The sequence below is a fragment of the Alternaria atra genome (assembly GCF_907166805.1).
Source record: "Alternaria atra isolate CS162 genome assembly, contig: 21, whole genome shotgun sequence".
In the NCBI taxonomy this organism is placed as follows: domain Eukaryota; kingdom Fungi; phylum Ascomycota; class Dothideomycetes; order Pleosporales; family Pleosporaceae; genus Alternaria; species Alternaria atra.
The window spans coordinates 6,217,704-6,245,483 of NW_025091319.1; the positions used below are offsets into that span (position 1 = coordinate 6,217,704).

At 51.3% G+C, this 27,780-nt stretch overlaps 7 protein-coding genes across 7 annotated transcripts; 5 read left to right on the plus strand and 2 right to left on the minus strand.

Moving 5' to 3' along the window:
- Positions 1–1,357: 1,357 nt before the first annotated feature.
- Positions 1,358–4,964, plus strand: ALTATR162_LOCUS2512 (uncharacterized protein; the record flags this gene model as incomplete). Its single annotated transcript, XM_043310118.1, has 10 exons — positions 1,358–1,447; positions 1,504–1,582; positions 1,645–2,105; positions 2,156–2,340; positions 2,393–3,582; positions 3,636–3,767; positions 3,819–4,364; positions 4,415–4,578; positions 4,627–4,744; positions 4,795–4,964. The coding sequence occupies 10 exons, from the start codon at positions 1,358–1,360 to the stop codon at positions 4,962–4,964; spliced, it is 3,135 nt and encodes a 1,044-aa protein (XP_043166053.1).
- Positions 4,965–5,945: 981 nt separating this feature from the next.
- ALTATR162_LOCUS2513 (uncharacterized protein) lies at positions 5,946–7,999 on the plus strand (the record flags this gene model as incomplete). The annotated part of the gene is made up of 4 exons (XM_043310119.1): positions 5,946–6,008; positions 6,058–6,546; positions 6,610–7,188; positions 7,238–7,999. 4 exons carry the CDS (start codon positions 5,946–5,948, stop codon positions 7,997–7,999), a joined length of 1,893 nt encoding a protein of 630 aa, XP_043166054.1.
- A 584-nt stretch (positions 8,000–8,583) lies between these two features.
- ALTATR162_LOCUS2514 (uncharacterized protein) lies at positions 8,584–15,995 on the plus strand (the record flags this gene model as incomplete). The annotated part of the gene is made up of 4 exons (XM_043310120.1): positions 8,584–8,645; positions 8,695–8,759; positions 8,815–15,545; positions 15,603–15,995. The coding sequence occupies 4 exons, from the start codon at positions 8,584–8,586 to the stop codon at positions 15,993–15,995; spliced, it is 7,251 nt and encodes a 2,416-aa protein (XP_043166055.1).
- Positions 15,996–17,847: 1,852 nt separating this feature from the next.
- ALTATR162_LOCUS2515 (uncharacterized protein) lies at positions 17,848–21,789 on the plus strand (the record flags this gene model as incomplete). The annotated part of the gene is made up of 3 exons (XM_043310121.1): positions 17,848–18,728; positions 18,779–19,575; positions 20,657–21,789. The coding sequence occupies 3 exons, from the start codon at positions 17,848–17,850 to the stop codon at positions 21,787–21,789; spliced, it is 2,811 nt and encodes a 936-aa protein (XP_043166056.1).
- Positions 21,790–22,069: 280 nt separating this feature from the next.
- Positions 22,070–23,464, minus strand: ALTATR162_LOCUS2516 (uncharacterized protein; the record flags this gene model as incomplete). The annotated part of the gene is made up of 7 exons (XM_043310122.1): positions 22,070–22,378; positions 22,430–22,577; positions 22,628–22,696; positions 22,745–22,872; positions 22,923–23,019; positions 23,071–23,150; positions 23,210–23,464. 7 exons carry the CDS (start codon positions 23,462–23,464, stop codon positions 22,070–22,072), a joined length of 1,086 nt encoding a protein of 361 aa, XP_043166057.1.
- A 567-nt stretch (positions 23,465–24,031) lies between these two features.
- Positions 24,032–24,875, minus strand: ALTATR162_LOCUS2517 (uncharacterized protein; the record flags this gene model as incomplete). The annotated part of the gene is made up of 3 exons (XM_043310123.1): positions 24,032–24,116; positions 24,171–24,774; positions 24,821–24,875. 3 exons carry the CDS (start codon positions 24,873–24,875, stop codon positions 24,032–24,034), a joined length of 744 nt encoding a protein of 247 aa, XP_043166058.1.
- Positions 24,876–25,495: 620 nt separating this feature from the next.
- Positions 25,496–27,673, plus strand: ALTATR162_LOCUS2518 (uncharacterized protein; the record flags this gene model as incomplete). The annotated part of the gene is made up of 1 exon (XM_043310124.1): positions 25,496–27,673. The coding sequence occupies one exon, from the start codon at positions 25,496–25,498 to the stop codon at positions 27,671–27,673; it is 2,178 nt and encodes a 725-aa protein (XP_043166059.1).
- Between the last annotated feature and the right edge of the window lie 107 nt (positions 27,674–27,780).

A 27,780-nucleotide genomic window follows, 5' to 3' on the forward strand; every position in this document is an offset into this window, starting at 1 on the left:
ATTTCTCACCATCAATATTGCTGTTCTTATACTTTGTGCAACTCGTGCTCTTTCATCAGGGTGGAGGTTCGAGCAATATCGCGTGTACCAGCTCCTCCACCGACTTCTCAGCATACAGATACCACGGAAGCTTGTAGACTCATAGCTGCTGTCTGAAATCCCTAAGCCGTTGTCTGTCAGATACAAGGCTCGGCGAGGTGCAGCAGCGTCAAGGTGGAAATCTCAGAGAACCTCCTAATATACATACAGTACTTCGAAGTTTGACATTCAAACGCTGCTAGGCGCATACTAAACTATTGCATTTATAAGGGAAACTTACACAAATACCCTATTAGCGACTAGACACCGCAGTCTAGAGGTTTTAGGGGTGCGTTCATTTAGAGCGTGGGTTAAGGAAAGAGCGACTAAGCATACGCACAGCGCTCGTTCTACGAATATGTTGAATTTCTACTCCCCAGAAGGCACGAGAAAGTACATGTATAGTGCTGACATGTTGCATTTTGCTTGTTGCTAGAGCCTAAGTTGTGACGTTGCACAGTCAGCAAACATGCTTGCTGCATGGGCAAATACCAGCTTCCGGATCATGGTAGCGAAGGTGTAAGACCATGGTAGGTCAGCGCCGTAGTACGGATGCATTTGATCCGGCAATGGCATTATTTGCCGAGAGGGTCGAGTCGCAGCCATGAAAGCCGTGCGGATGTCAAGGCGTCGAATGAGTAGGGCCCAGTACGAGAGCAATGACACTCCGTTGCTTCGGTCTGAGCCTTTTTCGTCTGTAACAAAGGAAAGTGTGCGGTTTTTAGATGGCACAGGATACTCAAAGTGTTACGGTAGGCATCAGGCAGGTACCGCTTTATGCCGGCTCAGACGCCGCTAGTCGCCATTGAAGGATATGCGCGTTCCAAGAGACCAGTCCCTGCATGGTTGTTGCTATATACAATGATGCAAGGTAGTTTGCTAGAAGGAGCAATCAAGGCAGCCTGTGGTGATGAGTAAATGGGTGCAGCATGGTGGTCAAAAGGCCAGGGACAGTGCATTGGCCGCCACGTGCGCTAACGATGCTAGGAGGGAAAGCCGCGATTTTGATCCACACAAAATTAACTACTGCCCCTCCATCATCACGTCCCGCACAAGCTGCACAAGCCCGACGAGGCGCAAAATCGAGGGAAAAAGCACGCGTGCCTTTATCCTGACACAGTCCCTCCCGCCAATTCTTACCCCGAAAACGCTGTTTGCGGGTGCAAAGACAGCAGTAATCTCGCCCGATCCCCCACTGCAACTTCTCACCGCACCCACCCTTGGCTTTCTCTAGCCCATCACCAATACTCGCCGCAGACCTTGTCACATACTCGCAACCATGGACGTTGCCGGCTTGCGGGACCGGATTCAGGCGACTCTTGACGCGAACGCCGCCATCAGACAGCAAGCCGAACTCGATCTCAAGCATGTGCGTGCCAGATGCCGGAAGAATACCTACCAGACAGGAAACTGATAGAAACTTAGGCCGAAGAAAAGCCAGGCTTCACCGATGGTCTGCTGAACATCCTCGAGCAGGAACAGAACAACGCCGTGCGCCTGTCGAGTAAGATGCGCCTATTACCACTCTGTACACTGGTAGGCTTCGTCACTAACGTGTGTCTGCAGCCGTCGTCTACCTCAAGAACCGCATCTCCAAGGGTTGGTCGCCTGCCGAAGAATACAGCCAGGCCATCCCCATACCAGAGGAAGAAAAGGCCGCCTTCCGCAGTCGCCTCGTCCCCGTCCTCGTCGCCTCCCCACCCCAAGTGCGCCTACAGCTTATTCCTACCCTCCAGAAAATACTCGCATACGATTTCCCAGCCAAATGGCCCGACTTCCTCGACATTACTATACAGCTGCTCAATGCCGGAAACATTGAGTCGGTCTTCGCTGGTGTCCAGTGCCTGTTGGCGATATGCAAAATTTACAGATTCAAGTCGGGGGAGAACCGCGCAGATTTCGACAAGATAGTCGCCATGTCCTTCCCTCAGCTGCTGAACATTGGAAACTCACTAGCCGGTGAGACGAGTCTGGAGGCCGGAGAGATATTACGGACAGTACTGAAAGTGTACAAGCATGCCATCTACGTAAGGTTTTCCTTGGCAGCACATGTGATGACTGGCTAACCGGATCACAGTTCGATCTCCCCGCATCTCTCCGCGATCAGCAAGTCATGGTTGGCTGGTGCACGCTGTTCCTGACTGTCGTCGGCAAGGAACCCCCGGAATCGTCCCTCCCCGAAGATCTCGATGAGCGGGAAGTAAATCATTGGTGGAAGGCGAAGAAGTGGTCATACGCGAACTTGAACAGACTATTCGTTAGGTACACAGGAAGACTATGCATGGCTCATACGAACATGGCTAACCACCGACAGGTACGGCAACCCTTCTGCGTTGGGCAAGAACAACGAGATCGACTACACTGAAGTAGCCAAGACCTTTATCACCAACTTCGCACCTGAAATCCTCAAGGTCTACCTCCAGCAGGTCGAGAAGTGGGTCGGAAAGCAAGTCTGGTTGTCAAAGGCCAGCTTGTACTACACACTCAACTTCCTCGACGAATGCGTCAAGCCCAAGTCCATGTGGACTCTCCTCAAGCCGCACACCGACAACCTCATTGCGCATCTCATATTCCCAGTACTGTGCCAGTCGGATGAAGACATTGAGCTTTTCGAGGAGGAACCGCAAGAATACCTACATCGGAAGTTGAACTTCTACGAAGATGTAACCGCCCCCGACGTTGCCGCAACAAACTTCCTTGTTACGCTCACCAAGAGCCGTCGTAAGCAGACGTTTACTGTGTTGAACTTTGTCAATGAGGTAGTCAACCGATACGAGGCCGCTCCCGAAAACGAGAAGAACCCAAGGGAGAAGGAGGGTGCGCTGCGCATGATTGGCACACTCTCTGGCGTGATACTGGGTAAGAAGAGCCCGATCGCAGACCAGGTCGAATACTTCTTCGTCCGCCATGTGTTCCCTGAGTTCCGAAGCCCCCACGGTTTCCTCCGTGCGCGCGCGTGCGACACGCTTGAGAAGTTTGAACAGCTCGATTTCAAGGACCCGAACAACCTCATCATCATCTACCGTAACATTCTGGAATCCATGGCCGACCCGACACTCCCAGTCCGTGTCGCTGCTGCTCTGTCACTGCAGCCTCTCATCCGCCACGATGTTATTCGTACCAACATGAAGACAAACATCCCCCAAGTTATGCAGCAGCTACTGAAGCTCGCTAACGAAGTCGACGTTGACGCGTTGGCTAATGTTATGGAGGACTTTGTCGAAGTCTTCGCTCCGGAATTGACACCCTTCGCCGTAGCACTAAGCGAACAACTGCGTGACACCTACCTGCGTATCGTGCGGGAGTTGGTATCGAGAAATCAAGAAAAGGGCGACGAAAGCGAGTACGGCGACTTCCTTGATGAGAAGAGTATCACGGCCCTCGGTGTCCTACAGACAATTGGCACTCTCATCCTTACTCTCGAAAGCACACCCGATGTCCTCCTGCATCTAGAGACCATTCTTATGCCCGTAATCACCATCACACTCGAGAACAAACTTTACGGTATGGGATTCCACAAAGCCAACTACTTCAGCTTCAGACTAATTTCTTTATAGACCTGTACAACGAGGTCTTTGAGATCATCGATAGCTGTACCTTTGCCGCCAAGAGCATATCCGGCACTATGTGGCAAGCATTTGAGCTGATACACAGGACATTCAAGGCCGGTGCCGAGCTATATCTCGAGGGTATGTGCATTCTTTCCTGCTGACTGTCATTATGTTGCTGACTATGTATAGACATGCTCCCCGCGCTCGAGAACTTTGTCAACTACGGTACCCCAACCTTGATTCAGAACCGATCATACCTCGACGCCATCGTCGACATGGTCAGAACGATTTTCAAGGACGACAAGGTCGGCGGCGTTGATCGCATCTGCGGTTGCAAGCTAGCTGAGATCATTATGCTCAACATGCGTGGCCATGTCGATGACTACGTCCCTGAGTTCATTGGACTCACAATGCACGTGCTGATGAACGATGAACCGAAAGTCAAGTCTTTAAGGATACATCTTATGGAAGTGGTCATCAACTCCATCTACTATAACCCCGCTCTGGCACTACATGTGCTCGAGACAAATGGCTGGACAAACAAGTTTTTCAGCCTCTGGTTTTCGAGCATCGACAACTTCACCCGAGTCCACGACAAGAAGCTGTGCATCTCCGCAATCTGCTCGCTTCTCACACTGCGAGCTCAAGATGTCCCTGTTAGCGTACAGCAAGGCTGGCCACGCTTGTTGCAGGGTGTTACCCGTTTATTCCAAACCCTCCCCGCAGCGTTGAAAAGTGAGTTTCCATTCTGGTTGGTCCACTCCCAACAACTAACAAGTGCGCAGACCGTGAAGAAGCTAAGAAGGAGGACACCTTCGATTACTCAGCTGAGTTCGAAGAAGAGGAAGACGAGGAGTGGGAACAAGAAGCTGACTGGAACAACGAGGCGGACGAGACCGAGGATGTCAAGGACGAGAGTGCCGCTTATCTCGACTTCTTGAATGAAGAGGTAAATACACCACTCCTGATGTTCGAGACGCAAGCTGACCAGAATTAGGCACAAAAGTTCAGTTCGATCGATGACGATGACGATGATGAGCTGGAAGAGGAAAGTCTCCTCGAGACACCGCTTGACAAGGTCGAGCCATATGGCATGTTCAAGCACGCATTGCTCCGTAAGTACAATCCCTCGACTCATGCTAGAGCCTATACTGACTGTGCCCAGGTCTCCAACAAGAGCAGCCTGCGCTTTACGAGAACCTTACCAAGAACTTAAGCGCAGAGGAGCAACAAGTGGTTCAGGGTGCTGTCCACCAGGCCGATATTATTGCCCAAGTCCAAGCCGAAGCCCAAGCTGCTGCTGCCAACGGACAACCAGGACTACCGCAGCAGTAGAGTTGCTCCATTGACGGCATGATATATCTCCTCCAGGAGTTTGGTAAACTGGAGAGGATAGCCCGAATTTCTGCCTGGGCAAAAGTCGAAGCCGATGACGGACCCGTGTGGCTTGAGGATCTGATCAGAAAGCTTTCCTCACCGCGTTGGCAGGACATACAACTATACGGTAAAGCCAGACTGGCAGATCCATTGATAGCGAGTATGGTCCGACGCGCAAAGAAGGCCAGCAGGAGGAAGTTCTCTTCGGAAGCTGTTGTAGATGCTGTGAGGCGAAGCAGAGCCCGGGCCTTCTAATCGGCCCCTTTTTAGCGAGCATTCTGGCGTTTTGACTCTTTTCAGGGAAGACGCTTTGGACCGGAGGTTTGTTTCGGCGGCTGGTAGCCAGATGGTGTAGTATGGCGTTCGTTTGGTGTGTTGGTATCATTGTTATGAAAAAAAGAGGAGGACGATATCCACGAGAGGCATCATTGCTTGGAATGAGATCATGTATGCGAAATGAGGGTTGTTGCAGGCCTAAAGGCCACAGTAGATAGTGCACCTAACATAGGAGCAAATTTTGCAAGACCATTACCTTACGAACGTTGGGAGACTATCACACTATCATGTTTCCTTGTATGACGATGGTTTGCGAAGGAAATGGCGAGTCCTGCCCTGTCGATCGTGAGGGAAATCGCGTCCCACGCTATCGATAAGCCACCAGCGCAAAGCGTCATCGTGGCTTGTTGATATCCCGCGGGAAACGTGGTAAAAGCTACATCGCAACTCGACGGCCATTTCCACACCTATCGCTGCCTAGAAACGAATCATTATTTCTATGCGACTATAAATTGTCGACTCTATTTCTACGAATTGCCCTTCCGATCTTGGGCAAGTCCAATCTCGAATCGTGAACGACTGCGGCATACGGTCGCAACTCCTCGCCGTCATCCAGCTTCAACAACACGCGTTACGAGCACCCCCGAGCAAAGCACTTTCATCATGTCACGACCGACTGTGTCTAAAGGGCAAACCACCTATCCGATATTTGTCAGTAGTTTCCCTGTACGAACTGCATACGACATGTATACTGACTTCGTGAACTCGTATATAGGCCGCAACATTCGCTAATAACAGACCCGGCGTTCTCGTAGTTGGAGGGGGCGGGGGTGCAGGGAGAAGCGGTGTCAAGAACCAAATCACAGCATACGACTTTACTTCACGAGCGCCGACCGTACAGCCTTTCGCAGAAATCGAAGCGAGCAAAGACGACTCGATAACCTGCTTGGATAACCTGTCTACAAAGGACGGCTTGATCTTGTTCGCTGGGAACGGGAGTAGCGAGGAGGAACGGCTAAAGGGCAACAATGACCACCTGAGGGCATTCGAGCTTAAATATCCGAAGAGTACAGAGAAAGGAGATGGAAAGATCGAGTTTGTTAGTAAAACAAAGCTCTTCAGGACACCTGAATCAGACAGTGGAAAGAAGGAAGGTTACCAGCGTATTGCCAAACTATCCACAGCACGCCGGACAGTCTCGAGTACACCCAACAGACGAATAGGAACGGTTGCGTCAAGTCTTGCCGGAGATGAGAATGAGATTGTTAGTGATATCCATGCTGGAATTGGCTTTGAGACATACGCTGACTTTGTACATTGCCATTAGGTTATCTTTAGTGCAACGTCAACCAAGCCAACCGACGAAGATGTAATAGGGCGGATCGAGCTACATCAAGGCCAGGAAGCTAACGATTTGGATATCTTTACACAAGAGGAAGGTGAGTTTCGGATAGCTTACGTTACGGATTCAAATGTCTTTGTCCAGGACGTGAATTGGGATTTCGAGCAGAGGAAGACGAGGGGCAAGAACGAACACAGGAAGCTTTACACGATACCTCACGTTGAGAAAGGTGCGAAGAGCAAGCTAAGATGCGTACGGTGGCTTTCGCCAACCCACCTATTGCTTTTAAAAAACATGCCTAACAGGACCGGAGTCGAGCTGCTCCTCATACATCTCTACGAAGACGGCCCAGCAAGCGTCGTTCTGCGGAAAACACTGCCCAAGCACGCAAAAGCGGCGACGGACATGGACGTCAGCTTGCTTGATGCCGATGAAGATGGCGCCTACCAGATTGCCATTGCGGTCGCAGCGATTGATATATCCTTGACAGTATATACTATGGATTATCATGGGCCCGCGAGAGATTCTCTGAGCTCTTTCCATGCATTCAACAGCTACGATAATGTGAGTTGAAGATGTATCCATAGAATCTAGTATATGCTAACGGAAACAGGTTCATGATGTGCAAATGACGAAAGTCATCTTCTCGCCATTCTACAAGCCAGAGGTACCTGCCGGCCGCCAAGCTCCACCGCAGTACTTGCGTCTGGCGAGTACGTCTTTGGGAAACACGATCAGCGTTGAAACCTTCCAATTACAATACACCGGGTCTCGCTATGTTCTTCAGACAGCGCGTTCAAGGAACCTATTCACAGCAGCTACTTATCTTGTCGCAGCCATGGTAGTCGCTGTGATAGCTCTGCTGATACAGTCACTTGTGGACCCAGAGGGCAATCTGACCAAGGGTATACTTCCGGCCAGACTACAGAGTGCAGCAAGTCAACACAAAACATTTGGTGAAACATTGCGCGACAAACGCCACAACGCTGTTCTCAACAACGCGAACTCACCAGTGGTCAAGACATCACATCGTATCGCCGACTTACTACACCTACACCTCCCTCACGTTATCTCCGACACCAAACCATCAGAAGTTTCCGGTCAACAAAAGGCGCTCGTCATACATCACGATGCAGAATCTGATGGTACACTTAGCACTGAAGTCCATGCTGGAGATGAAGACGTGTTGAAGAAGCACGCCACCGCCAGAAAATGGGAAGAGCTCAGCCACGAGGAGAGGAGTCAGTGGAAAGAAAAGCTGAGCGATGCGGGTATGTGGGCTGTGGGTGAAGGCGAGACTATCTTGAAGTCAATCTTCTTTGGGCAGATTGGTGGAGTGATTGGCCACATTGCGGAGGGCGTACTGGCTGGGTAGAGAGGAGATGTCACGATGGGACGACGACGTGATGGTTACTCCAAATACGAAGGGCGGTGATTGTGCGGATTTCATTGCGTGTAATACCTGATTTTCACCAACCGAAGTTACGGAGCTTTGGCAAGATGATACCGCGCGGTGAATGGATGTATATCATAGTGGATGGGAAGTGTCTCAAATATCTGCGTGCCACTGGACCACGGTATGCACGAATGTTGGATTGGCTATTTCGCCGGTTGAGCAAAAAGGGAAACCACTAGCATGTAATACATTTGATTTTCGATATCACATTTAATCGTTCGAAAAGTTTGTCTCCACTCACCTTTATTCTCACCGCCGTTACTAATTCCAGGCGTATTGTCTTGGGTTGCGCTTCCCCGGTGTGCGGATCGAGACTAGCTCCCGAGGCTCGCGTGAGGTCAAAGCGCTAGTCCGCGTTCGTGACATACGTCGGGCCTGCGTCCAGGAACTTTGGCAACACCAATTCTCAACGCGCCACCCTAATAACGATCTACCTATCCTTTTCATGGATGGAGTGAGAACACAAACTCTTGCTGCGAGAGGCTTCAGTTGAAGCAGTCAAGATGGCGCAGCAGGGTCCCCTTTCGGCCACTTTGGACCGCATAGTCCAGGACCTACGCTCAAAGTGAGCTCTATAAAGTACAGCCGCTGTGACAGATAGCTGACAAGCCAAGACATGACGAGACGCGACAGCGAGCAGCAACTACGCTGCGTCAGACAGTCGAATCGGCGCATCGAGGTGAGAAACAACGCGGTGCACCCCGCCCAAGCTACGGGAAACTGATGTTGTGCAGAACTCGCGCCCAATGTCTTCACGACATTCAACAACGAAGTATACACAAAGATCTCGGGCCTCATCGTCACCGGTAGCGACTCGAACGAACGCATCGGCGGTATCCACGCGCTCAACGCCCTAATCGACTTCCGCGGTGACGATGCGGGCCAGAAGACGACGCGGTTTGCCTCATACCTTAGGGCGGTAATGCGGGGTCAGGACATCACAGCTATGGTGGTAGCAGCCAAGGCTCTGGGAAGACTCGCAAAGCCCGGCGGCACACTCACGGCGGAGCTGGTCGAAGCAGAGGTCAAGGGCGCATTGGAGTGGCTGCAGCTGGAGCGCCTGGAGAATAGACGCTTCGCTGCCGTCCTCATCCTGCGAGAACTGGCGAAGAACTCCCCAACGCTCATGTACCAATGGATTGCGCAGATCTTCGAGGTCATCTGGGTCGCCCTGCGAGATCCCAAGGTTCTCATACGAGAGTCAGCCGCCGAAGCAATCAGCGCGTGTTTCGAGATCATATCCCCCCGCGACTCGCAAATGCGCCAGCTATGGTTCGGTAAGGTCTACGATGAGATTCTACGCGGTTTCACCATCAACACAAATGAAGCGATCCACGGCTCACTCCTCACCATGAAGGAGCTGCTGGACAAGAGCGCCATGTTCATGAATGACCAGAAATACAAGGAGACGGTTGAGCAGGTACTGAAGTACCGGGAGCACCGCGATGCGCTGGTACGGAGAGAGGTGGTACTCATTATACCTATTCTCGCTGGTTATTCGCCTACCGAGTTCGCGACCAAGTACCTACACCAGTGCATGCTACATCTCCAGGGTCTGATTAGGAAGGACCGCGACCGAGACAAGGCATTCGTGGCCATTGGGCAGATCGCAAACGCTGTCGGAGTGGCCATATCGCCATACCTGGAAGGCATTCTGGGCTTCATACAGGAGGGCCTCATTGCGAAGGCACGAAACAAAGCCGCTATCAACGAAGCGCCGATATTTCAATGTCTCAGTATGGTTGCGGCAGCCGTCGGCCAGGCACTCACCAAGTCTGTCGAGCGGTTACTGGATCCCATCTTCTCTTGCGGATTGAGCGACTCGCTTTTCCAGGCTCTTGTGGATATGGCACATTACGTACCTCCATCACGTCCTATGATCCAGGATAAGCTGTTAGATCTCCTGAGCCAGATCCTCGCTGGACGACACTTCCTACCCCTCGGCAGCCCATTTCAAGTCTCACAACCTCCACAGATCTGGACACGCGACCACAAGGATCCTCAAATCATCGCATCGCGAGAGGCAGAGATTGCACTGGCACTACACACGCTCGGTAGTTTTGACTTCACTGGCCACGTGCTGAATGAGTTCGTCCGCGACGTCGCTATCCGATACGTTGAAGCAGATAATTCGGAGATCCGGAAGCGTGCCGCTTTGACATGTTGCCAGCTCTTCGTCAAGGACCCTATTGTTCACCAGACTAGTACCCATGCGACCAAGGTGGTTGGCGACATCATCGAAAAGCTCCTGACGGTCGGCGTAGGCGATGTCGATCCGGAGATTCGATGGGATGTTTTGATGGCACTGGATGCACGTTTCGACCGCCATCTCGGAAAGGCAGACAATGTCCGGACGCTATTCCTCGCTCTAAACGACGAGGTCTTCGCTATTCGAGAAGCAGCAATGTCCATCATTGGCCGCCTCACAGCCATCAATCCTGCTTACGTCTTCCCTTCGTTGCGCAAGGTTCTCCTACAGCTGTTGACTGAGGTCAACTATGCCAACAGCCCTCGTAGCAAAGAAGAGAGTGCCAAGTTGATTAGTAGTCTGGTTGGCGCCGCGGATAGTCTCATCAAGCCACTGATAGACCCCATCGTTGAGGTTCTGCTACCCAAGTGCAAAGACCCTAACCCTGAGGTTGCTTCGACAACGCTCAAGGCTATTGGTGACCTTGCAACAGTCGGCGGTGAGGGCATGATCAAATACATCAAAGATCTCATGCCGGTCATCCTAGACTTTATGCAAGATCAGACATCAGATGCTAAGCGCTTCTCGGCTCTAAAAGCTCTCGGACAGCTAGCAACGAATGCTGGCTACGTAATAGAACCATACAGGGACTATCCAGAGCTAATGAACATTCTAATGAGCATCGTCAAGACGGAACCGGAAGGTGAACTCAGAAGGGAGACTGTTAGGCTCATGGGTACCCTCGGAGCCCTGGACCCAGACGAGTACCAGAAGATCATGGAACAGTCACCAGACAAGCATCTTATCTTGGAAGCACAAGCCATCACTGATGTCTCACTCATCATGCAAGGCACGACTCCTTCGAATGAGGAGTACTACCCTACAATCGTCATCAGTACGCTCATGGGGCTACTTAAGGATCCGTCGCTCGTGCAGTACCACACTGCGATTGTGGAGGCCGTCATGAACATCTACGCGACGATGGGATTGAAGTGCGTCCCCTTCCTCAGCCAAGTCGTACCTGGCTTCCTTCACGTCATTCGATCAACGCCAGCTGGACGCTCTGAAGGTTATTTCAACCAGCTTAGCCAGCTTGTTCGAATCGTTCGCCAGCACATCCGGCCGTATCTTCCCAGTATTCTCGCCACCATCAAGGAATACTGGAGTAGCAGTCCGCAGCTGCAAGCCACCATCCTCTCCCTAATCGAGGCTATCGCACGGTCGCTAGAAGGCGAGTTCAAGGTTTACCTGGCTGATGTTCTACCACTTATGCTCAGTGTCCTCGATTCCGACCACACCAATAAGCGATTGCCGTCAGAGAGGGTGCTGCACGCGTTTCTGATCTTTGGATCAAGCGCGGAAGAATACATGCATCTGATCATTCCAGTGATGGTCAAAATGTTCGACAAAGCAGGCCAACCCATACAGATTCGAAGGCATGCTATCGAAACACTAGGACGCTTATCCAAGCAAGTCAATGTTTCCGAGTTCGCTGCACGTATTGTGCATCCCCTCTGTCGAGTCCTTTCTGGTAACGAGCCAAGCCTGAAGCAGACCGCTCTCGAGACGCTCTGTGCACTTATCTTCCAACTTGGTCCGGACTACATCCATTTCGTACCGACAGTCAACAAAATTCTCATTGCGCACAAGGTGCCACATGAAAACTACGGGCGTATTGTGTCAAAGTTACAGAAGGGCGAGCCCTTGCCTCAGGATCTCAGCCCGGATGAGCGATACGGCGAAGACGATGAAGACATGAACACCGCGGAGATCTCTTCTAAGAAGTTGGCGGTCAACCAGCAGCATCTCAAGCAGGCTTGGGAAGCTTCTAACAAGACTACCAAGGAAGACTGGATCGAATGGATGCGAAGATTCAGCGTTGAGCTTCTGAGGGAATCGCCACAACAAGCGTTACGCGCTTGCACACCGCTCGGTAGCGTATACAACCCCATCGCACGCACCTTGTTCAACTCGGCGTTCGTCTCGTGTTGGACCGAGCTCTACGACCAGTATCAGGAAGAGCTTGTTCGATCCATCGAGACCGCACTCACGTCGCCCAACATCCCACCTGAGATTCTTCAAGTTCTGCTCAACTTGGCAGAATTCATGGAGCACGATGACAAGGCTCTACCTATTGACGTGAGAATACTTGGTATGTATGCTGGCAAGTGTCATGCTTTTGCCAAAGCACTACATTACAAGGAGCTCGAGTTCAACGCGGAGCAGAATTCCAGCGCTGTGGAAGCCCTCATCAGTATCAACAACCAGCTACAACAGACCGATGCAGCGTTCGGTATTCTACGTAAGGCGCAGAACTACGCCGACGTTGAATTGAAAGAGACTTGGTTCGAGAAGTTACAGAAGTGGGACGAAGCGCTTGCTGCCTACCAGAGGCGTGAGCTCGAAGAACCCGACTCATTCGATGTTACCATGGGCAAGATGCGCTGTTTGCACGCTTTGGGCGAGTGGGACCTGCTCTCGAGTTTATCAAAGGAGAAGTGGGCCAATGCGACGCAGGAGTATCGTAAGGCGATAGCACCGCTTGCTGCGACGGCCGCTTGGGGTCTGGGCAAATTTGCGGATATGGACAACTACCTCGGCGTCATGAAAGAGCAGTCGCCTGACCGTGCCTTCTTCGCCTCGATTCTTAACATTCACAACAACCGCTTTGAGATTGCTGTCGACGAGATCGCCAAGGCTAGGAAGGGTCTTGACACTGAGTTGAGCTCGCTCCTGGGAGAGTCATATCAGCGTGCCTACTTGCCAATGATTCGCGTGCAAATGTTAGCAGAGCTCGAGGAGATCATGCAGTACAAGCAAAACGATGGCAATCTCGAGAAGCAGAGGAGCATGCGTAAGACCTGGATGAAGCGGCTTAGAGGGCTGCAACCCAACCCAGAAGTCTGGCAACGCATGATCAAGGTGCGACAACTCGTCATCTCACCAAAAGAGGGCACCGATATGTGGATCAAGTACACCAACCTTTGCCGCAAGAGCAACAGGATGAACCTTGCGAACAAGGCGCTACAGAAGTTGCTTGACATCGAGAGCACTGGCGACAGCACTGTAGTTGAGTTTGTGCGCAACAACGCTCATGAGATCTCGCACCCAGTCGCATACACAACTTACAAGTACATGTGGGCCGATCAGAACTTCAAGCAGGAGGCTCTCGATAGTATGAAGGACTTCACCGGCCGACTCTCTGAGGATCTCGCAATGCGAACTCGGGCTGCGGCCAATCCAATGATGGCGCAGAATGGAATGAACGGTATGTCGAATGGTCAGCACATGTTCACCAACATGAACCCTTTTGCTGCCACCAACGGACACAATGGAGTCAATGGTATGAATGGCTCAAGCATGCTAAACGGGTCATCCATAGGTGTCTCGCCTACTGAGCTGGCCGAAAGCCATCGCCTGCTCGCCAAATGCTACCTCAAGCAGGGTGACTGGCAGCAAGAGCTTCAAGACGGCGAATGGGAGCACGAATTTGTCCACGAAATACTAGCCGCTTATGCAGCTGCCACACGCTACAATAAAGACTGGTACAAGGCCTGGCACGCTTGGGCTCTCGCCAACTTCGAAGTCATCAATTCTATCACATCAAAGTCCGACCGGGAGGCAACCGAAGTGCCTAATAACATCATCCACGATCACGTCATCCCGGCTATACAAGGATTCTTCAAGTCGATCGCACTCTCTTCAACTAGTTCGTTGCAAGACACGCTCAGGTTGCTTACGTTGTGGTTCAGTTATGGCGGTAGAGAGGGAGTCAACCGCACCATCACCGAAGGTACGAAGTCGGTTCCGATTGATACGTGGCTCGAGGTCATCCCGCAGCTGCTTGCTAGAATCAATCAGCCGAACGCTGTGGTTAGACAATCGATTCATCAGCTGCTCATCGAAGTCGGCAAGGCACATCCACAGGCTTTGGTCTTCCCATTGACTGTCTCGATGAAGTCGGACGTTTCGCGACGTCAGCGATCCGCCAAGGAGCTCATGGAAGCTATGCGTGAGCACTCGCCAAAACTAGTCGAACAAGCCGATCTCGTCAGTCATGAACTCATTCGTATTGCTGTCCTTTGGCACGAACAATGGCACGAGGGTCTTGAGGAAGCCAGTAGGCTCTACTTCGGTGATCACAACATCGACGGTATGTTCGCCACACTGGCGCCTCTCCACGCGATGCTCGACAAGGGACCAGAGACTCTACGCGAGATCTCATTTATCCAGTCTTTCGGCCGCGAACTCCAAGAAGCCCGCGATTGGTGCAACACCTTCAGGACTTCTGGTGAGATAGGTGACCTCAACCAGGCATGGGATCTCTACTACCAGGTGTTCCGCAAGATCGCTCGGCAACTGCCATCTTTGATGACGCTTGAGCTGCAGTATGTCTCGCCAAAACTCAAGGACGCGCATGATCTTGAGCTTGCTGTGCCTGGTACGTACCAAGTCGGCAAGCAGGTTATCCGGATCATCTCGTTCGAGCCGGTAGCATCTGTCATCCAGTCCAAGCAACGACCTAGGAAGCTGGAGATGCGTGGAAGCGACGGCAAAGCGCACACTCATATCCTGAAGGGACACGAAGATATCCGTCAAGACGAGCGTGTCATGCAACTCTTCGGACTCTGTAACACCCTTCTTTCCAACGATGTGGAGTCACGCAAGCGACATCTTAATATCCAACGCTATGCCGCGGTCCCGCTTAGCACGCAGTCTGGTTTACTTGGTTTCGTCCCTAACAGCGACACTCTGCATGTGCTCATCCGCGAGTATCGAGATAGCAGAAAGATCCTCCTCAACATCGAGCACCGCATCATGCTACAGATGGCGCCCGACTACGACTGCCTCACGCTCATGCAGAAGGTCGAAGTCTTCGGCTACGCGCTCGACAACACAACGGGTCAGGACCTGTACCGCGTCTTGTGGCTCAAGTCCAAATCCTCCGAAGCCTGGCTCGACCGCCGCACAAATTACACGCGTTCCCTCGCTGTCATGTCCATGGTCGGTTACATCTTGGGTCTCGGCGATCGCCACCCTAGTAACTTGATGCTGGACCGAGTCACCGGCAAGATCATCCACATCGATTTCGGAGACTGCTTCGAAGTGGCCATGCATCGGGAGAAGTACCCCGAACGCGTACCATTCCGATTAACGCGCATGTTGACATATGCCATGGAAGTCAGTAACATTGAGGGTAGCTACCGAACGACTTGCGAGCACGTTATGCGGGTGTTGAGGAGTAACAAGGAGAGCGTCATGGCCGTGCTTGAAGCTGTAAGTCTCCTTTTGACCCGAATTTACAAATTCCATCTTTACTAACCCAACTAACAGTTCATACACGACCCCCTCCTAACCTGGCGCCTAAACCACCGCGACAACTCCCCCGCCGAACCAAACTACCCCTCCGAACGCCGCCAATCAATCATGGTCGGCGACCCCAACAACCCCAACGGCAACGACCCCCACCAAATGCCCAGCATCGTCGGCCGCCCCCGCCACCGCTCCTCCGTCGCTCCTCCCCAGAACAACGACGTCGACGCCAAAGAAGTGCAGAATGCGCGTGCGCTGCAGGTCCTGTCGCGTGTCAAGGAGAAGTTGACGGGTAAGGACTTTGGCAAGGGCGAGGAGCTGCGCACAGAGATGCAGGTTGATAGGCTGATCAAGGAGGCGACGAATTTGGAGAATCTATGTCAGCATTATATTGGTTGGTGTAGTTTTTGGTAGGCGCTGCTTGCCGAGGCATGTCGGCACGGCCTTGAGCAGAGCAGTATGCGTTCACTTGAGCCAAACAAACGATGGTTTGATGGCTGGGTGTTTATGGGTAGCGTAGCATTAGCATGGATGGGAGGGGCGTGGAGTTAAGGGACATTGCTTTTCATGGGCGAGTTTCGTGTATTAGTAGGACTTGTTCTTTCACCGAGCGGCATTGCAGTGGTGCTTTTTTGGTGTTGGGGGATGAGCGAAACGACTTGCTACTATAATGATGAGCTACTGCTTCTACTGAAGGTGTTTCGTCTTGATACATTGTGTCGTCTCACGTAAATCCATAATGACATGCAGTTAGGAAGAAGTGAGAAGAAAATATTGCCAATCTGATATTACGTGACTTTGCTGCAGAGGTATAAGGTTGTCCAAGAACGTTCTCATTAGACATGTGTATTTGTAGGACTAACCGCGTCGTGCTCTCTCGATATATTTCATTCCATCACAAGGCTTAAAGTTTCTCAATATGATACCTCGAGGTTGGCTTTTCTGTCTTGCCGTGTTTGCCATTGCCCAGGTGGAACGACGGCAGACGACGTTAGTCTATCAGCTGCACGGTAACGGTATCCGAGACTAAAGACTGGCGAGGATTAATGGAAGGAAGACTGTGCCGATTGTTCTCCGTAGAAGTGTTACGCGGATCTTTCGGGATTCGTGCGAAGACTGCTTTTCGTGGCGGATAACATTTCTGAGCGAAAAAGCATCACCATGTACCATACTACCTGGTCACCAAGGGACGTCAGCTATGACGATCGCGATTAGGGCCGACGACACGGGAGTATACCGATATAAGTCGAGGCCAATACGCAAACTATGGATGTACCGAAGATATACACATATACGTCATAGCTTCGGATCGAGAAGAGCTATGTGGGCCAAGGGTCTCCGCATTCTTGTTACCATCGAAGATGCCGTTCTTGCCAGTCTAAAAACCATGCACATGACAGGATGATCGTATCGTGATGAATTCTTCGGCCGCATTAACCGTAGTGTTTGCGATAGCGTTTGGAGAAGATGGGACTTTGGAGCGGTGACGGCGTAGCGTGTGTTGTGGATCTTGAGGGTTTTTGATCCTGCGCTTGGTTACCGTACCCGGACAATATCTGGCAAATACACATTGGGATATGTACAGCCGTAACGGAGCGAACATGTAGATATGCTTGTAACAAATTTGTTGATGTCTTGAAATTGGTTTTGGGCAGCATAGTGCTCGGCCGGGTCGGCCCTGGCTTGCTGGTCTGACAGAATCTCCGAAAGTCCACAAGCAGTCCACTCATTATCATAAAGACATTATTCCCGCCAGTAATGCAAACGATAGGATCTAGACCCTGGTTTTGCTGCCCGTGACGGTGACGGTAACCTGCAGATAGCAGTCTGAAACTCGTGGGTTTGCTCTTGGGTTATGTTCCGAATTCCCGCTAAGTAGAGGTATTTCAAGGGGGCCGGCTAGATAGCCGAGATAGTGTGGCCGCTATGGCCACGGCTACGCAACTTTGCTGACCTCTGGTTTGTTGCGACTGGAAGTGCGGCAGATCGACGGGGTGGGGGCTTGTCAGAAACTGTTGTAGCGGTGCTTCAAAGGGAAGGCGTGCAGGTACATAGGGTTGGGTATCGCCGAAGTTTTGTTTCAGGTCTTCAGTTGAGCGTTTACTGCAGTTTTCTCATTTGTTTCGCGTCAAGCCAGAGACGTTGACACTGCAAAGGCGAAGACAACGAGTGTGACATCATTGGCTCATTGCTGAACCACAATTACCGGTAGCTATTCGTTCGCCCCGCGGGCCCGCATGTACCGCTGCGGCCTGACCTTGGCATCATGAACCGCAATACTCAGAACCGCAATATTCAGAACCTCGCGATCAGTCGCTTGCCTACTAATGACAGCTTCCCACCTTTCTCCAACGTTCACAGGCCGGCATCAAGTTCCTCCACAGCCTCGGTATCGAGTGCAGAGGAAAGGCTCCAATGGCGCAGTCACCCAAATGTCGCGACGCCGCTCGCGGATCCAACGACGCTGAATCCATTCGAAGATCCCAACCTCGCATTGGCATCGCCCCTAAGCCGTGATGAGCCCGAAGGCCTTGCGAAAAATGTGCAGAAGCAGATTCAGCGAGAAGAGGAGGAAGAAGAGTACCATGGCGACAAAAATGACAGGACAGATACAAACTCTACGGAGAAGACCGATGATTCCGTGCGCCAGAATCCAAGGGCATTGACTGCTGTCACTAGCAGGAGCACAAAGCGCAGCACTCATGGGACAGACGTACCGGAGGATCGGAAGATGCTGAGCTTCAAGGAGCGGATACGGCACTTCACCTGGACCTGGTTCTGTCTTACCATGGCTACCGGAGGCATTGCTAACGTTCTTTACGCCGTGCCGTTCCGCTTCCGTGGCATCTACGCGCTCGGATGTATCTTCTTCATCCTCAACATCGTTCTATTCCTGTTCAACGTCGCAATGATTTCTTGCCGGTTCTACTTCTATCCACGAACGTTCAAGGCCTCGTTTCTGCATCCTACCGAATCGCTGTTCATCCCCGCGGCCATTGTCAGCTTTGGTATCATCCTGATCAACATCAGTCAGTATGGGGTTGACATGGCCGGGGTCGGAGAGTGGTTGGAGCGATGCATGATTGTATTGTTTTGGATGGACTGTGGGCTTGCTGTTTGCTTCTCTATCGGCATTTACCTGCTCATGTTTGTGTCTCTCAAGAATCATACGAGAACGAGTATGCTAAAAATTGTAGGTGGTCCACCACGACATTCACCATCTCTCAGATGACGCCCATCTGGATCTTCCCAGCATACCCTTTGCTCATCATCGGACCTCACGCCGGTAACCTTGCGCCAAAGGTTGAAGATCCGACTATATCCCTCACCATCATTCTGACTGGATATGTCATTCAAGGCATAGGCTTCCTTGTGTCGCTCATGATCTACGCCGCCTTCATCTACCGCCTCATGACACAGAAGCTTCCCAAAGAATCCCTCCGCCCGGGTATGTTCATTAGCGTCGGTCCCTCGGGCTTCACTATTGCCGGAGTTATAATGATGGGCCAAGAGCTACCGAAAACCGTGCCCAGTGACTTTATGGGCGAGGGCAATGGCGAGCTCGCAGGCAAGGTTGGCATGATTTGCGCAAACTATATGGGACTATGGCTCTGGGGTCTAGCACTGTGGTTCTTCTTCGTAAGTGTTGGTGCTCATTACTCCTGTGCCAGGAGGGGAAAGATGGACTTTGCAATGACATGGTACTCCTTCATCTTCCCTAACACCGCGCTCACGACATCCACTTTCGCCATCGCCCGTGCTCTCAACGGAAATAAACCTATCGAATACGTTGGCTGCGCAATGACCATCGCACTCATTGCCATGTGGTTCTTTGTCATCTTCATGAACATTCGAGCAGTAGTCATTGGCCAGATTTTGTGGCCAGAGAAGCAAGAGGATAGGACCGAAGGTGGCTGGAAACAACAAAGTGCGGAAGAGCAGCAAAGGAGGCAGAGAGAGCGGGAATTGGCTGATGGCGGCGAGAGCATGAGGGGTAGAGCGTGGAGTCGCGCGAGGACATTTAACAGGCGTGATACCGAAGGGATTACCATGCCTACCTTGGAGAGGTCGCAGACTGATGCTGGAGCGCGCAAGAGAGGATGGAGTTTTAGAAGGTAGAGGAGACGGATGGTGGCATGACGGAGAGAGGTTTCTGGTGCTTGCGTAGATTTAGTCGATACCCCTTAGAGCGATGTTCTGGTTTAGCGTTAGCCTTAGCTTACGACGTGTGTATGTTAATTAGGTGTTGTCTATTGACAATTGAGTATTTTACGAAATCTGAATACACTGCATACATTCAAGCATCTGCCACTGATTGTGTCTAGATATCTGTTCGATGACCAGTATGCGATCCTTCTCATAAAGCGAGTCCATATGTCTTCCATCCTGGTGCTACATGGACACCTGGAAGGTAACAAGTCTAGGCTTAGTTGGGTTGGTTCCTTGGCGTTCATAGGGATACGGGTGGTCTCACAAGCTTGTCGCGTCACTGTCTCGCAAGCAATGACTACTTCACGCATATTTTGTTCCTCTTAGTCTTCACCCAGATGGATCATGTTCTACTCACTGACCTTGGATGTAGCTTTTGTTTCTGAACATATTGCATATCGTATTTGGCCGTCATCATTAAGCCTATTAGGCAACAGGGGGCGAAGCATCGAGGTCCTCCGCGCGCAGACCAATCACTCTGGCATTGCGGCGTTAATGAGATGCCCTGGCAACCGCTGTGATGTCAAGCTACTAGGTCTCTGCTTTCTCTCTTGTCAATGCATTCGCTCTTCTTATCTCATTTTTAAGTTACAGGCTCTTCGTCTTCTTTTATCCATTCTGCTCCGTCCTAGGGAGCTCTGTCAACAGTCATATCCAATAAGCTCCGCGGCTTGGAGCAATGGATCACCCAGAAAAGAGGAGCTTGGGAAGGTATACTCTAGGGTTGCTTGGGAACAGAGACTCTCGGTACCACTCGAACCTTGCGCAACCAGACTGTGTGCAATCTGCTCGTGTGGGACCTGCTCGTGCGGGACCTGCCTATGAGGGACCAAGCTGCAGCCTTATGATAGATCCTAATCTTACAGACGCATTCGAATCCAAAGAGGTGTCTCTTGTCACGACGAGTAATCCGAATTCCACTCATCCTGAAGAAGCAGCATCTATACCCGGTTCATTTGGGTTGAGTCGTCCAACGGCTGCTCAGGAAGTTCAACCCTGCAACCCTGCCGCGGAGACACCACGCTATCTCCGCGTCAATGCTGGTGATCATATTGAGCTCGACAAGGACGTTCAATGTCGCTGTGCTGTGCCATACCACCATGTGCGGATGCTTGGCCACGGCGGTAGCGCAAGCGTGGAGATGGTCCGCGATGTCAACTCAGGCTCGGTGTATGCACGAAAGATTATCAAGGGAGTCAAAGCCCGCGACATTAAGAAAGCCAAGCAAAATCTTGTCAATGAGGTCTTGGTTATGCAACGTTTGGCCTCTCATCATCACATTGTCAGAGTGCACGCCAGTTACATCAAGAATAGAGAACTTGCTATCATTCTCGATCCCGTTGCGGATGGCGGAGACCTGTCAGAATTTCTGCACAATTACCGCGATCAGAACTTTTCCTGGGCCGGCGGCAACATCGACGACACAGAGTCGTCCCACACTCACATTCTGCTTAAAGCCTTTGGCTGTTTGGCCTCTGCTCTGGCTTTCATTCACAAACAAACAATCAGGCACAAAGACATCAAGCCGCAAAACATACTGATCCACCGAGGAGAAGCCATGTATACCGATTTTGGCCTGTCCTACGACTTTGGAGACACGGGCCGAAGCACGACTACCGGTGTTCCACAAGGCCTTACCAGGAGGTACTGCGCACCCGAGGTGGCTGAGTGGGGAAATCGAAACTCTAAATCAGACGTCTTTTCTCTTGGATGTGTTTTCATCGAAATCTGTCTAGCGCTGGCCAATGATGCTTCATACGACCAGATGTATGAACGAGATTTCCATGAGGTCGCGCGGTCTTCCAAGCATGGCTTGTCACTGCCATGTGGTATGTTTGGTTCAAGCGATGGTGAACTACTCGACCACATCGTAATGGAAATGACGCGAGGTGACTCTACATTGAGGCCCTCAGCTCACGCCATCACGTACATGATTCTTGAGTGCGCTGCGGGTCACTATTTCTGTTCAAAATGTGACGAAAAGTTTCGGTTCGCATAGGCAGAATGCATGGGTCTTTAATCAATGGTCCGCCAACGCCCTCTAGGACTGGGGAAAGACTGGTGCTGGTATTCCAAACCATAGGGTCGACAGAGTAATAGAGAGTTTCATGTGCTCCAAGTTACAAACCGGTCCAAGCCTAATAGTTGACTGTTTGCCTGTGCTCACCATGTTCGGAATTACGAAGGCATTCGGCTTGGGACGTTTAAATTGCATTGAAACTTTCGGACTGATACACTAACTCAACCGTTCTAAATTACCCATTCTTATCGTGAACTCTTCACAACATGGGCATGCCCTCCATACCCGGAAGATCAGTCAACCAGCCATCATGTTCTTCACGCACACGGTTCGGAACAAGACACTTGTTTCCATCAGCAGGTTGCTGCGTCTTCAAGCTACCGCAATTGGCACCCATGCAGCCTTTGGCATCATCCATAGCCTTCTGAAGCGAGTCGTCTTTCCAACCGAAAACGTAGTCTCCGTGTTGTCCATACCCAGTGTTATCTCCAGTGGAAAGTACGAAAGGCTGTGACCCGTCGGCAGGCCACTCGGCTTTGTTGTTGAACTTGCTAGTGTCCCAGACGATCTATGATGGAGTTAGCTTCAGCGCTTGGATGGGAGAAATCTTGAAACTTACCTCGAGCATGACCTGGGGGATCTTCACGGGGTGTGTTGAAGGGCATGCGCCACCAGTGCCAGTACCGGAGAATAGAGCTGGGCCATTGCTGGGGTATGCGACATGAGACTTGTGGTCGGGAGAGTCGAGGTTCTTTCCGTCCCAGCATCTATCAACAAGTCATTGGTATACCATATTGTGATGGGATGGGTCACTTACGTTGGGTAGAGGATGTTGCTACGGATACCACCCGGGCAGGGTGTCGTAGGGAAGCCTTCGGTGTCGAGTCTTAAGACGTTAGTATAGCCATAGTTATGATGATCATTGCATCCTCACTTAGCATCCTGGCAAGGCGCAGCATTGTCACCAGCGAAGTTGGGTCCGCTGTAGCAGCGGAAGCAAGTCTGAGACTTCAAATTCTTCGATTTGCGATTAGTGGCGTCACCGACGAGCATACGGAAGCCCTGTAACCTTTGTTAGTGATCGGAGTTGTATACGGCTCCAGATCTCTTACAGGCTTGAAGGCCGTGACCTGGCCCTTGCCACCAGAGACGTAGTAAACGACGAAACCTCCAGTGGTCTTGCCGGTGTACTTGTCGTTGAAGAGATCCCTGTGTAATGTCAGTACAAAAGATGACTGACTGCCGATGGGGGAGGACAACCTGTTAGGGATCTGAGGCACACGCTTGTAGGTTCCGTTGCGTGCCTTAAAGTAGACGTTCGCGGTCCAGTAGTTGGAAAGCTGTCGTCCACTCCGTTAGTTTCTACACTTCGTAAATCTCATGCTTCCTCTTGACTTACGTCCTCAGAGTATCCACAAGTAGTGCATGTCGCAAGCTTGGAGATATCCGTCGATTGCATCGTGATGTTGAACGCATTTCCTCCAACTACCTGATGCATATGCGGCGAGGGAGCTTGACCAGGATTGACAAGAGGATCGATACGGTCGATAACGTTCTGGGCGCACCCAAAACGCAACATGGTGAAACCCTGGGAGCCACCGAACTGAGGCGCAGCCTGCGCGACAGCAGCGAGGAGGAGAGTAGGGAACAGCATGACGACTGGGGAGGTTTGTTCACCGAACAATGCGGAGACGGAGCGAGAAAGTACGGAAAGATGCAGAGAAGATGCACTGGAAGATAGAGGTACTTCAAAAGATGTTCTATGGGGTTTTCATACTTGCCCGAGGCGATCCAGACGCACAAGCTTTGCCATCTATTCCAACTTCCACATTCGCCATACAACTGCCGACCCCATCTCTACCAGAAAACACATATTGAGGTTACCACAAGTTAACCCACTGCGTACGACCTCGTGGCATAAAGGTAATGTCGGCAGTTGCGGAACTAATTTGCTGATCCCGCATTCGGCTAAAGGCTTGAGATTGCTTGACCAACCTGACCATTTTTCTCGAACAACATGTGGTACCGGAGCACGGGGATCGACGTGTCGTTGTGGGGAAGCTGGGGAAGGGTGTAAATGAGGAGCTAGAGATGGAACCGGCGTCATCGGACGGATCGGAGTCCTGACATGAGACATGAATTGAACTGAAATTTGTGTACTACTCTACCGTAGCCATTATGCGCTGGCATCTAAGCCTCTCGAGCCCGAAGACATCCACGACTAAGCAGGCGCAGGAATCGAATCGGCCACAGCCTTAATACCCGCATTCCAGATGTCGCCCATGCGCGAGTAGCCAGCAGCGTTTCTGTCAAGCTAGTTAGCTCATAATTTCCCCTTAGGAGCAAAGGTCATTGCTTACGGATGCAAGTCATCGCTCAACTCGCTCAAGCTGAGAACATTCATATCGACGATCGAAACCTTTGATCCCTTGCTGACTCGAGCAGCAACGATACCCGGCAGCGCATTGTTGAAAGTCTTGATGCTGGCCGCAAGACCCGACTTCTTCGAGGGAATGATCTTTGCCACGATAACAACCGCGTTAGGAACTGCCTTCAGAACATCATCAAGCAAGAGCCCAAGTCGCTTCGGCGCATCAGCATCCGGCTCTGAAGCGGGGTTTCCTCGGTTCAAATCGTTGGTGCCGGCATGAAGTAGAACGACATTTGGCTTGAATGCCAAACCTTGGGCAGCAACGCCTCGGATCTGGGAGATGGTAAAACCAGGGTGGCCTTGGTTGTCCTTGTCGGCCATTGTTCCAGTCTTTTGCGTTCCGACGAAGTCGACGGTGTTGCCTGAAGACTTCAGGTCGGCAAGTAGTCGCTCGCGGTACCCGTTCGAACCGCCGCCATTAATCCAGCCCCAGGTGATGGAGTCGCCTAGAGGTAAGATGCGGAGGTTGGTCGTCTTGCGTGCGACGAGCGCATCGCGTGCCTCGTGAGGAAGACTGTTGGCAAAGGACAGGACTGGTGCGCATTAGCTCTGTGTTCATGATGCATGAGGCAGGCCTACAGAATGCGAGGATAGCCAATGGCAAAGCCAATCGGCTCATCATGTTTGACAGCATGGCGATCTGATATCGAGGTCTTGTCGATAGCACGCAAACGACAGAGGTAGGGCGCCCTTTTCATCTAAAGCATCTTATCCATAGACGGGCATGTTCTTCTCAAACTGGCGCATATGGTCTGAATTCCTCCGTCAGTTTAATGAAGCCGAGCAATTAGCGCACTCCGATTATCATCAATCTGCGACAGATCTTGGTGATGCGAATACTCCGTAGGCAAAAGTACGGCTAAGGTCCGATGAAGGTGACGTCATTGCATCGTAGCGATAGGTGGGAAGTCAATTGCAACGCTTGAGAAACTGCTCATCAGCATCGTCGGATGGTCTCAATCGGTCTGAGATGTTCCGGGGTTCTTTCAAGCATTTTTCGCTGTTGCGTTTAGCCTCGGTTGCTTATCCTATTGTTTCGATGTGGAGATCAATTTGGCCATTGAAAGTTGTCCCTGAATCTCCCCGCATCCTAACGCCAGTAGGCATAGCTCGAACAACGATTACAAGCGCATGTGCCAACAATACCTATAACTCTCAGCCTTATCTTCTTTCGCGGTCACTGTGCGCTGCACGCGATAGTACTGAAGCTCCGAAAAGCTGGTTTCAAGAAAGCCGTGGCGTATCTTGGTTATCATGGAGCTCCCGTCCTTTCAGTACCAGAGCTTGGCCGGGTCCAACCAGATCCGTCTCATCACGATCCTGCCTCAAGAGCTAGAGTCGGCGATGGAACTCAAACTCGAGCATGTCGACATGAACTCGCACCCCAAGTACGAGTGTTTATCGTATGCATGGGGACAAGATGATCGTGACCAACTCATCACGATCAACGATTCATCATTCCTAGTCAGCTCCACCCTGTATGTTGCGCTCGAGCATCTTCGTTACACGTCGCAAGAACGAAAGATCTGGATTGATGCTATCTGCATCAATCAGACAGATATTGCCGAGCGGAATAGCCAAGTCGCTATCATGAGGAAGATATATCGAAATGCGACGCGCGTAGTGATTTGGATTGGGCCAGCAACGGAATCGAGCGAGCAGGCCATGGCATTTTTGAAGATGATGGCTACTACTAAGAAGAATGATGACCGGGGTACCTGGATAAACGGCTGCAGGGTAGCTAGTGACACGAGCTCAGAACTAGGTCATGGAGAAAGTTCGTCATCCTGGGAACCTCCTCCCGCTCTACATGATAGTGATGAGCGAAGGGATGTACAAGAAGGATGCGAGAGTATCGAACCACATAGTCCAGCGATTTCCACGCGCGAAAATTCGATCTCTTCCCATGTAGCATCGTTGAACCGCGAGACTGAAGAGAGGCCGCTGTCTTCGCGTTCTACCGGAGCCTTGTGTGATGGTGCAAACGAGGTCAACGACGGGCCAACCTGTTGGGAAAAGCTTAAGATTTTCCTGGTGGATATCTACACGTTACTGAAGAGGCGATGTAACCAACGAAAGAGGTTACGAACACAGGAGGAAGCGTTGCGTGAGTATCTAGAAGCACACGCTACCATGGAAGCCACGAAGAACAATTTTGCGATCACAGGTTATCCCATTCTGTATAATATGTTCGGGAGTCCTTACGAAGATTACTTCACAGATGACTGGAATTCTCACTGGCAAGCCCTGGATGCGCTACTTGCACGCCCTTGGTGGGGACGTACCTGGATCGTACAGGAAGTATGGAGTGCTTCGGACGCAGTGCTTCAGTGCGGTACTACGACGCTTAAGTGGAAGAATTTCCAGAAGGCCATGGATTACTCTGAGGGGTGGGATGATATGGGGGAGCATGTGAGAGGGATGGAAAGACAGTCGCAATGGGAGACGTTGCGGCGACGGTATACATTGGCGATACATCTTACCAAGGCCAGAGTCAATGGCAGCACACTATCGTCACTAATTTGGAACACCTGGGATCGTGCATCCACGGATCCAAGGGATAAGGTATTTGTTGTGCTGGGTCTGACAGGTCAAGCTATAGATGGAGGTACCTCGATGGCACCTGATTATGGCAAATCAGTGGAGCAGGTGTATCGAGAGACTGCACGCGACATCATAACCAAAGAAGGTCGAATAGACATTCTACTTGCGGCAAGCGGTGTCGACGGCAAGGACAACTTACCGTCGTGGGTGCCAGATTGGCGGAGCGAGGCTACTGCGAAAAGGCCGACTTTGCTTGTTAATCGTCACCTGTTGATGAAACTGGCCTACTCCGGATCAATGGATATGGCCGTACTAGAGGGGCATGGGTATCGTGCCGCTGGCAATTCAGAGGCGTTTGCTTTGTTCAGCGACGATCTGAGGGTACTTACGGTGTTGAGTAGCAAGTTGGATAGTATTGCGGAAGTTTGCGATATAGACATTGTTACAATGCGGAACGAGGAGTTTGTAGATCAGGCTTTTGACTTCATCCTTCGATCCAAGTTTATATCCAGCAAGACACGACGGAAGGAATTGGCACACAGAGAATGTACCACCAATTCTCAGGAAGCTTCAATCCTCTTGACCACCCTCACTGGAGGTAAAGCACGATACGATGAGCGGGCACCGACCATGAGAAATATCATGCGGCAACGTCGGCTTTTCGTAACAAAGAATGGGCATGTTGGGATTGGTCCAGTAAATGCTCAGCCCCACGACATAGTCTTTATCATCTCTGGCTGCAATTTTCCAATCACGCTTCGGCCTAGAGACGACAAGTTCGCTGTGGTTGGCGAAGCCTATATCCACGGATATATGAATGGTGAAGCCGTTGCTCGTCCGTGGTACAAACGATGGATGAGGGTTTGGAATAAGATATCGTTAGTCTAATACCAGACCATTTAGCATAGAAATCCTGCGACTTATGGTGAATGAAGCCCATGCTAAGTATTCTAAAATAGACTTGCCCTTCATGGCGTTCGTTATCCTTCGAATCG